General features: G+C 44.2%; 1 protein-coding gene across 1 annotated transcript in view; it reads left to right on the forward strand.

Moving 5' to 3' along the window:
• Positions 1–876: 876 nt before the first annotated feature.
• The window catches only part of PDE4B (phosphodiesterase 4B, cAMP-specific), an 11,069-nt gene continuing 1,174 nt past the window's right edge, over positions 877–10,771 (forward strand). The window contains exons 1-9 of the mRNA XM_010291984.1: positions 877–989; positions 1,751–1,844; positions 4,882–5,060; positions 5,465–5,563; positions 5,689–5,853; positions 6,426–6,525; positions 7,235–7,389; positions 7,483–7,605; positions 8,640–8,822. Coding sequence (XP_010290286.1) covers positions 942–989; positions 1,751–1,844; positions 4,882–5,060; positions 5,465–5,563; positions 5,689–5,853; positions 6,426–6,525; positions 7,235–7,389; positions 7,483–7,605; positions 8,640–8,822 — 1,146 coding nt within the window. The 5' untranslated portion in view covers positions 877–941. The remainder of the gene's footprint in view (positions 990–1,750; positions 1,845–4,881; positions 5,061–5,464; positions 5,564–5,688; positions 5,854–6,425; positions 6,526–7,234; positions 7,390–7,482; positions 7,606–8,639; positions 8,823–10,771) is intronic.

Below are 10,771 nucleotides of genomic sequence, written 5' to 3' on the forward strand. Positions count from 1 at the left end.
TCCTCGCCGCGATCCCTGTCGCGAACGCGGTACAGCGTGCTTTCCTCCTGGTTCCGTGCTAAAAGGACGGCTCCGGCTTCCTAATGCAGTGCTTGCATTTCAGTTTAAAATAAAAGTTAATGGTTGAATCTTGAAATTTGGGTTGTGAACACATTCTTGTAAGGATGAATTTCTTACAATCTTACTTTGTGATTGCAGGCTGGCATTACAGGTTTAAGATTATTATTAGTTTATACCCTCTACGTGAAAAATATTTCCGGTTTGTAAAGGTACATTTTGGTACATTGCTACGTTTGGCCTTTACCACGTGGGGGAAAAAAATTTGTGATCACACTGGAAACGTGAAAAATTACGCTTTTAAAAATCCGTATGTGAATACTGGCTTTGAAAAGCCTCAGCCTCTGTAATGAAGAGGATTAAAAAACCGCCGAAACGGAGAAGGCTACTTTTGACTTATTTAAATATGCACAGAGCTTACTCCATTTTAATCTTCCTTATCAAAAGATGGCTGTGTTACTGAAGCTGGCAAGCCCGCAGAAGCCGGCATGGCTGTTCTGTCGCGCAGCTCGGCTGAGCAGGGCTAGCGTGGAGCGGGGACCCCCTTCAGCCAGCTGAGCAACCAGGACGATTCATAATTCATAAGTGCTTCCAGCCACCCGGCTGCACACATTTGGATTAGTTCTCGGTTCTTCCCACGATCCCCGATTTCATTATCCTGTGAGCGAATACACCCCCGGTCAGCCCTCTGCGAAGATGCTATGCCGAGCCTGGCTTTGTCTGGGATTAGCGACTGCCGGGCTTTGGGGGATCTCGGGCTTTGATGAACGCTGATTTTCTTTATTGACTGGGGAAGGGGGGTGTCCGTGTGCCCGAGGACCTCTCCCGTCTGACCGGCGATTTCTCCGTGAGGATCTGTGGACGGTGGCGTGGAGTTTTCCAAAATGCCTGAAGCAAACTATTTGTTTTCTGTATCTTGGGGTTATATTAAGGTGGGTTTGAATCCTGAAAGCTTATGAATGACTGATTTTTTTTTGTGCTGTGTTGCTTGGATAAAACCTCCATAAGGAAAACGTGCTTTTTTAAGTGGTTATTCGTGCGTACTATACGGCAAGAGATAAACCTATGTCTGTACTGTGCATGCAGCGTACATGTATGTAAATTTTTTTCTCCTTTGGGAATTCACTGTTGCGGGATAAAATGATGCAGCAGTGAAAATGTGTGATTAGAAAATTAGGAGGATTATAGCATGTATATCTGGGCAAACAGGTGCTTAAATCCTACATTTTACTGTAATGATCCAAGCAGATCTTCAGCTTTATGGCATATTTTTCCTCCGTTACGTTCTGAAGGTATGCAATTATCTTTTTACTTGCATAATTCAAAATGGAGCAAACTTACAAAATGCAGAACAAAAGAAGGTTATGGGATGTGGAATTTAAAACCAATGCGAGAATTTGATCTTTCAGAGAGACTGCCTGAAACGTTATCTTCTCGTTTGTTACAGTAAAAGCTAATGTGCGTCTTTGGAGGAAATGAATTTTGTAGTTCAGCGTACTGAAAAGAAGTATCTAGTCACGATGCTGCTGAACGGTATCTAAAATGAAACCATATGTCTCTGACTCCCTTCCAAATACCTCCAGAATTTTGCTTTTAAAGTCTTGTTTGTGGACTTGCTTGTGATAAAGCTGTATCAATTTGGAAAGGCATTCAGAAAAATGCCATCTTTGTGTCTGTGCTCTTCCCCTCCCAGTTCAAGAGGATGCTGAACCGGGAGCTGACACACCTCTCCGAGATGAGCCGCTCCGGTAACCAGGTGTCCGAGTACATTTCCAACACTTTCCTGGGTAAGGCATCGCATCCCAGGCTTTCGGGTGACTCACAGATAACGATTAATATCAGCAGCCTAATACCCACCAGTCGATACTTGTGCCCAGTTTTCCTTTGGGGCAGAGCATTATTGAAATGTTTTGATTTTTCACTTTTCAAAATGGATATGGGGAGGAAAATAATACAGTGTTTGAATAAGTCTGTCCACAAAAGAATTCCCTCTGCAAATCAAAAGGTTCTTCAGTTCAGACTGAATTAAGCTACCGCTAGCTGTGTTATGCAATATTTGATTTTTGTGTTGACCTTACGGAGAGGACAAAGTCACACAAGCCCAACAGCAGGCTCTCGTCTTTGCAACTGCTGCCTCATACAGCTGCATCTTCCCCCCTTCAGAGAGAGGGTTCAGACAAGTAGCTTGACCCCAGACATTTTATATATTATATATTTCCTCATTTTTCACTGGAAGTCAGAATAAGGAGTAAAGAGAATTATTTTGCATGTCATTAGTTTTGTTGGAGCTCATAGAACTACTGGCATGGATTAATCCTCTGTGTTTACAAAACATACTTGTTACGAAAAATATAATTTTCTGTCTTTTCAAGCAGCTTGAGAATTTGTGACTGTTTGCATATAAAACGAGGCTTAGTACAAGACCCTCCTATACATATCTCTTGAGTCCAACAGCTTCAAATGCTGAGTGTATGTGGGATGCCGGAGCTCGGGGGGGACTCGTGCCCTGCGGTTAAGATGGCCCAGAACGCATTCACCGTATGACACACAATTATTTCCATTAAGGGATTTTAAAGTGATTTCAATAGCCGGTTGCAGCTGGAACTACTGCGTGCATTTAGGACACATCACATCATTAATAATCCATATAAGTCTATAGCTGCTTTGTGGGGACCCATTGGCCCTGTCTTATCACTCAGCTTAACGGTGCCATCCAGAACGTGAATTAATACGGGGAGCAGAAGCAAGACTGCCTAGCTGCCCGCCAGCAGGCCACTGCTTCAGCTGCAGAGCCTGGAGCGTGCACGGCGCGCCGGGGAGCGTGACCACCGTGGCATTTTCAGGGAGTTTGTTCAGCAGCTCTTGCCAGTAGGCATCTGTCTCTGGAGCAGGATGCGCTGCGGCGGAAAGCCCAGTGTGGCGTGGCACGGCGGACCTCGTACCTCAGCAGGGGCTAATTAGCTGGAGCCGCTGCTGGTGCTGGATTATTGCCCGTACTCGGGCTGGGCCAGGTAACTGCATTTCCCTCCGCAGGTCTTGACGACGGTCTTGTTCATCCTATTCCGCTGCTTCTCACATCCTCTGTAACGGTGACGTCCTCGCCGTTTTGCGGCAGTACGAGGGCTGTGTTAACGCCGAGTGGTGCAGGCTCTCCAGATTGGGCCAGATTGCAGCTTGATTGCTCATATTAGAAAGAAATGAGTAAAGCTTTTAAAAGGATCTTAAAGCTTTTTTAGGAAGCCGTGCTGTTACGTTTTTATGAATTGGTTTTTTTCCTCCCCTAAAATTTGGTTTAAAAAGTAAAAGAACGTACAAGATACCAGGGGTTTACAACTGAGGAAGTTGAATGAAAAAAAAGAATTACATGGATAGAACAAAATGGATCATTTATCTGCAAACGGGGTTTGTAAGATGGGAATAGCTTACAGATACTAAAACCACGTGAATTCTTGGCTTTATTAAATGAGCTGAGGAAGGCACCAAGGGATGATGTCCTCTGCAGTGGGGCCAGTCCTGCAGTCGTATTTGGTCAGCGAGAGCGAGGACACCAGCTTTAGATCCCTACGAAGGGCAGAGATGAAGAGCAGTGTCTGGCCGCATCACATATATGGGGAAGATGATGATGGCCTTTCGGCACATGCCCTTTCCTAAGGGGTGAGGGGTGTTGCTGCTGCCACCACCCTGGGGACACCCCCATGGCCAAGCCATGAGGATCATGATTTAACAAATTAGATTTCTGTTCAAGAATGTGCATTTTACACTGCTTTAGTGTTAGTCATTGCTAAGGAGATTATATAGAGGAAAGTCCTTCTGTTGTTAAGCAAAAACACACAAGGGAAACACCCGTTGATGTCAGCTTGACTGTTGCTGTGAATAATGCCTTCCTTCTTAATTGCAGTGTTGCAGACACACTGGTAGTTCTTATTTCAGAGACTTTTAATTAAGTCAAGGCAGAAGTAACTAATGCCTAGATGCCTAGCCCCTCCGGAGGTCCTCAGAGATGCAAAAGTCCAAAGAGATTATAGTAGCCTTTTCTAAAAGTTCATGAAAAAATGGTTAGTATGAAAGTAATGAACCACTGTATCTTCATTTTAATGCAGCAAATAAATCAGTTGTAAAGGCAGTAAGTAGCACATGTGGCTAGATTTATTTATTAAACACATCTCCACAGCCAAGTTTGGGCCCCCCTGGGTGCCTACTTAATGTGCATTAATATTGTTACTGTCTCTGAGCAAGACAACAGAAATGTGCACCGTATGTCATTCTATACACTTTTGTAACGGGCAAACCTTTAATAAATCAGAGACACCAGTTTGTTATTGGGTTGGTGTTTTAAGAGCAGGGGGTATGGAGATGGGTTTGGCCCTAATAAGTGTCAAGAGAGTGAATGTGAAAATATATGCTTACGTGCTTTGTTGAGGAAAAATGTGTTGTTTGAATGTATTTTTTTGTTTTGCTGAAAACGGTTAAACAGTTTTGCCGTAAGCAGAACCCGGTGCCCTTCAGGCATGGAGAGCTTAGCTCCTGGGCATGTGCTGCACCTTGGAAACGGCTAAGGTGAAAGCAGCCCGGCGCTTCGTGTCCCGGCGGGGCTAAGTGGGAAGGTTCAGTCTTGCAGAGGGCAGACAGAGGTTAGGTGACTGTTTTGCCTTGATTTTGGTTCAGTTCAGTCCCAAAATGAGAGCAGGCCCCCAGCGGAAACACGTGGGTTTGAACTGGTGTGCAGAGCCACTTAGTCAGCAAAGCTAAGGGTTGATTTTGGGGGGTGTGATGGGTGCTCGCACTGCAAACGATGTTGACTCATTTCGCCTTTATTCGTTACAGACAAGCAGAACGATGTGGAGATTCCTTCTCCCACCCAGAAAGACAGAGAGAAGAAGAAAAAACAGCAGCTCATGACACAGATCAGCGGAGTGAAAAAATTAATGCATAGTTCAAGCTTAAATAACACCAGCATTTCACGATTTGGTGTGAAAACAGAAAAGGAGGACCATCTGGCCAAGGTACGACAGATTCTTGCAGTTGTGGGAGAACCGGTATTCTCTGGAAGCTGGGGATGGACTGGCTGGGAGGACTAAACCAACCGGAATCAATATCCCTGAAGCCATTACACATGCTGTAATTAATGTTACCAGGCCCTAACAGCATATTCTATGTTCATAAATTCCTTGAAAATATCCCTAAAATTACGGAAAAAAAAGTGGTGAAGGCTGAGGAAAGCACTTACCCAACACAGGAACATGTAACAACGCTCTGCCCAGCAAACTGGCTCTGGGTAATTGCCATAATGAACACGGATGTTGTATCCTTTTAAACCTTGGGAAAACGCAAAAGACGTGATGCAAGTGATAAATGCAGAATTGTCTTGAAAAGTATTGTAACCATTCCCTTTTTGTCCTTTCAAAAGGAACTGGAAGATTTGAATAAGTGGGGTCTCAACATATTTAATGTCGCAAGGTATTCCCACAACAGGCCGCTCACCTGCATCATGTACGCTATATTTCAGGTTCGTGATTTTCTGATGAAATTTGCTGTTCTTTTAATTTCGAATTGCTTTCTGTTTTGTTGCCTTCTACAGTGTGACACCCTCATTTGATATGTGCATGTATGCTTGTACCATTTGTTGTACAGGAGCGAGATCTACTGAAAACGTTCAAGATCTCATCAGACACTTTTGTAACGTACATGATGACGCTAGAAGACCACTACCATTCGGACGTAGCTTACCACAACAGCCTCCATGCTGCTGATGTTGCCCAGTCCACGCATGTTCTCCTTTCTACTCCTGCGCTCGATGTGAGTTACTGCGTTCGAGCCAAGTGCTTTGTGTTGGGCAATCGTACAGTCATAGAATGGTTTGGGTGGGAAGGGACCTCTAAAGGCCATCTAGTCCAACCCTGCAGTGAGCAGGGACACCTTCAACCGGATCAGGGTGCTCAGAGCCCCGTCCAGCCTGACCTGGGATGTTTCCAGGGACGGGGCGTCTTATCTGTCAGGCGTCACGTTTTAATGTGGGATGGCGGCTTAAAAACGTCACACTGCCTGTGTGAACATAGAAGAAAAACCTTAAACTGAGTCAGTCACCAGTAGCACTCGGACTTGCAAAAAGCTGCGTGCTGCCTGCTCTTCTGAGGGCTCGGTTTACTGCCAGGGAATTCACCGTTAAGAAATTTCAGCAGCAGCTTTGCTTGGAATCTCTGTTTCATCTTACAGAGCACATGCTGCTTGTAGACCTTTCTTCTGAGTAAATGTCCTGTCCTCAGAAAACTAATTTTAAAAGCATAATTTGTTTCTCTAAATCAGCCTCCCAAACTGTTGAGAGAGAAAACATAAGGACTTTTCTGACAAATGCCTTTTTCCCTTCCTAGGCTGTCTTCACCGATTTGGAAATCCTTGCTGCGATTTTTGCGGCTGCAATTCATGATGTGGATCACCCTGGTGTCTCCAATCAATTTCTTATTAATACGAGTGAGTTTTGTTTCAAATACCATAATAATTTCATCTGAAAACTTGGAAACTGGTGGAAATGCATTTTCCATTACAGCGAGATCACAAATTACGACTTTTGGACCACATTGCTTTCTCAAAATGTTGTGCAGTAAACTGGTTAGATGTTTTGAAATAAAGCAGTAATGAAAATGAAATTCCTAACAAAGGAAGCTATTGTAGTGCGATTTGCAAAGGGCCCTTGAATCTTGTGAATATTACTACTTGTTAACGCATAATAATTCTTCCAGTCCTGAGTGCAAATTTTATTATTAATACAAGATAAATAATGCTATTGCTATTGACAACGATAAAGCTAAATATTGTGGTTCATATTTGTATTCTGCAACAGGCTAAGCATGTGTCTTGATTCCAAAATATGGGTATTGTTCTTTTTTGGAAAGTGCGTTAGCAGGGTTCATGCTTTCTGTTGTCAGTGATTCTGAAGCCCGTGACCAAGTCAACCGAGTACTATTTTGTTCATTAGAACCCAGAAAAGGGCTGTTTATATTATATACATATGTGCTCAGATTAGAAAACCGCACGCTCTTGGCTCACATGAAGCAAAAAAAGAAAACGTTTTGCCGATTTACTGCATACAGAGAAACGTTTCAGTACCCAGGACAAGCGTTTGCTGTTTGAAATCACACATTTCACACGCTGGGGTCACACATTTATGTTGCTTTGCTAGATTCCGAACTAGCCCTGATGTACAACGACGAATCCGTCTTGGAGAACCACCATCTCGCCGTGGGTTTCAAACTGCTTCAAGAGGAGCACTGTGACATCTTCCAGAACCTGACCAAGAAGCAGCGTCAGACGCTCAGGAAGATGGTGATCGACATGGTATGAACCAAGCACACCCTGCTCCTCCTCTTCAACAAACAGGCTGCTCTGTGTGGCTGCCCGTACTGAGGTTGTGTTTTCACTTCTGTAAAGGTGTTGGCGACAGATATGTCCAAGCATATGAGTCTGTTAGCTGATCTGAAGACTATGGTGGAAACTAAGAAAGTGACCAGTTCAGGAGTCCTGCTTCTGGACAACTACACAGACAGAATACAGGTACGATAGCTGAGTTTCCTCGATTTTGTGTGTTTGTTCAGGGTTGAAGGAACCGTGCTCCTGTTTTTACTGTGGCTTATAAATGGACCATATATAGGAGCTACTGACCTACGTTTTCAGCAACCATTTTCTTCTGTGCTGCACCACAAAGAGGTACAGGGTGGTCCCATATCTTTTAGGTAAAGGGGATTATGTTTTTAACACTTGGAGCACGGAGTTCCAAACATGCACATTCTTCTGAGGTTAATCTGTAAGGGTGAGTTTCTGAAGGCTCCCGAATTCCCTTGCTGCTTTCTGCCATTTGTTTCTCCTGTCAAAAAAGTATAGCAAGACTGCCGTAGCATTGCGAGATGGCAAGAATTTCGTTTCTAACTCCATTCCTAAAGCAACTCGCGCTGAGCTGAAATTAGTGGTGCACAATCTGTTCGCTATATAATCTAATCCTTGATTTCCAGAAATGACAAAGCAGTACTGGAACGGGGGTTACGTGGTTAGCAGGACAAGGTACATCCCGACCTTCTCACCACTGTGGCCAGCTCCTTAAGAACAGACTCTTGGGAAAACTCTCCTTACGTTTTTATTTAAGACTGCTGATGTTAAAACAGGTCACTCGGTTGCTGTCTAAATCCTTGCAGCCACAGTTAGTCAGGCACATGTTCTGTGTGTGTGGAAGGGATATTACTCATTTAATAAAGTAGGAGCATTTAACCGTCCTGAGAGCATGAAAACAAATTTTGAATGGTGGGAAGCACCTGCATTCACAAACAAGCCTATATGATGTAATTAACATTGCCACAACTGCACCCTGTGTAAGTACCAAGTTGTCTGAAAAACATATAGCATGTTTTACTTCTGAGGCGGACTGTAGCAGCTAGTCTCATATACGGAGCTGTTATGATGTTAGTATTTTTATAAGTGTTGCATAATCGAAGAGTCTTGTGGTTAAATGTTCTGAATTAAGAAAGCAGATACAGCTTGAAACCATCCTCTTTTTCCATTTGATTTTATGAGTTTTCTGATTAATGTAATTGCAGGTTCTCCGAAATATGGTACATTGTGCGGACTTGAGTAATCCCACAAAGTCTCTGGAGCTGTACCGGCAGTGGACGGACAGGATCATGGAGGAGTTCTTCCAGCAGGGAGACAAAGAGCGAGAAAGAGGAATGGAAATCAGTCCGATGTGCGACAAACACACAGCGTCAGTGGAAAAATCACAGGTAATTGGCCGTGAGCTGCATTTTTGTACTGCCTAAGCTTGTCTTTTTAGAGGAGACACAATTCATCTGCTTTCTCTAGCACAATTAGGCAAACAGCCAACTGTTCAGAGGGTTGGTTCTGATTGACCCTGACATCCAGCTGTGCCTGAAGCTCATACAGACCGGCGAGGCTGTTCAGACTCCTTTATGTACCCCTTGGCATCTCCTCATTTCCAAATGCATCTTCATCTTGCCCTGTTGGCGTCCCAGTTTCCAGAGCGAGTTGGTTTCCTTTTGTTCCCCAGGCTTGAAAAGTGCAATTCTGATCTCCCCTTCTGCCAGGTCTCTTTGCCTTCATGCCCTCCAGCCTCCTTAATTAGCACCTCCTAAATCTACAGATGTTATACCCCCTGTTAGAGCAATGCCACCCCCTTGAGCTGCCGGGTTAGGAGCCTCTTGCAGCTGAGACCCGCGTCAGAGCGCTGGAAAAGTCTGGATGTCGGTCGTTACTCAGCCTCGTGTGGAACCGTTTGGCAGTGCGTGATCTGGCCGGTTAAGTTACGAGGTCTGACGGAGCTGCTGTGTGCCGGGTCAAGTCAAAGGAATAATTATTTATGTCAATACAAACCTTAAAAGGAGCTGGGTATGTCTTGGGTTTTGAGATTAACTGGCTCATCCCTCGTTCTGATTCATAGATTAAACGGTTTCAAGGTCAGATTTTGTTCTGACCTGTGTAGCACGGGCTGCAAAATTTCACCCGCTTAGTCTGTGATGAAGCCAGTAATTTATGTTTGCCTAAACATATTCCAATCTTTATATAATGGTGCCTTGGTTGTTGTTTTCAAATGACTCGAGCAAGTCATCATTGAGGTTTTTCAGCTTGAATAAGTAACAAAATTGATGATAATTATTTCCAAATGTCCTCTAGGGCTAAGCCAAGTGGTTTCAAAATTATTCACTCAACCGCATGGTGATTTTGTTGGAAAAATCTGTCTTATTTGTTAACCTAACAAGAAATGAATCCTTCGGCCAGGCTTGGCCAGAAAATGCCCATGTGCTCCGCATGTGAGCTCCAGTTAATTTTTTGTTTCACGTACGCACTTCAGAGGGGTTTTAAAATGGCATTTTTGCTACGTGAACAGAACAGGAATTGCACGAAATGGCTACCATTGAAATCCCAAGTAGTGGCAAAGAAGAAATGGAGGTGGCATGTGCGTTCTGGGCTGAAACGAGGAACTGATGGGAAAATAGTATGCAAGTATTTCAAAGCTCTAAAGGGTACCTCTTTGCATCAAAATATTTTAAGATCAGTGCTCAACCATCTGGCCAGCTATTCTGTGGTTTGGGCTGTTTGTTTAAAGGAACAATGACCTTGTTACGAAGTGACCTATCTCTAGCCACTGGTGCTGTATAGCCCTTGAACATTTTGGGTGGTGGCAAAGCCATCAGCTAACCATACGGAGATTTTTTTCACTTTAAAAGCGCTCCGGAACATGTGCTGCAGGAAATTTTCATCACCTTTTTGTTTGAGCTGCCTCAACAGTATGTTACAATTGAATGTTAATGGTTCTATTGACATCCTGTTGTGTCTGAAGGAGGCATGTGTGATTTCCAAAGCAAACATCTGCACGTTGAATCTGGCCCCTCTGAGAGCCATTTTCCTGCTGCACAGAAATGTTGTCCAGCGGAGCGAGAAGTGACACATTCTGCCAAGACGGAAGAATTTCAATCCTCTTTATGGCCATTCAGTTTTCTCCATCCTGGACGTACGTCCTCTTAGTCAGACAATTGAAAAATGATTTAGCTCAGAGCTTACGCGCCGACCGGCGGAAGGACTGACCGACTCGGCCGCAACCCCCACTATTTCCACCGCTGGCGCGTCATTCCACCGGACTCGGGCAACAGCGGTCTGTCCGCCTTCGTTCGTGCAGGAGGAGTAACTTCTTGGGATGAGCTGACCTGTTTTCTGC

Source organism: Phaethon lepturus, unplaced genomic scaffold, assembly GCF_000687285.1.
Source record: "Phaethon lepturus isolate BGI_N335 unplaced genomic scaffold, ASM68728v1 scaffold44857, whole genome shotgun sequence".
NCBI classification, from domain to species: domain Eukaryota; kingdom Metazoa; phylum Chordata; class Aves; order Phaethontiformes; family Phaethontidae; genus Phaethon; species Phaethon lepturus.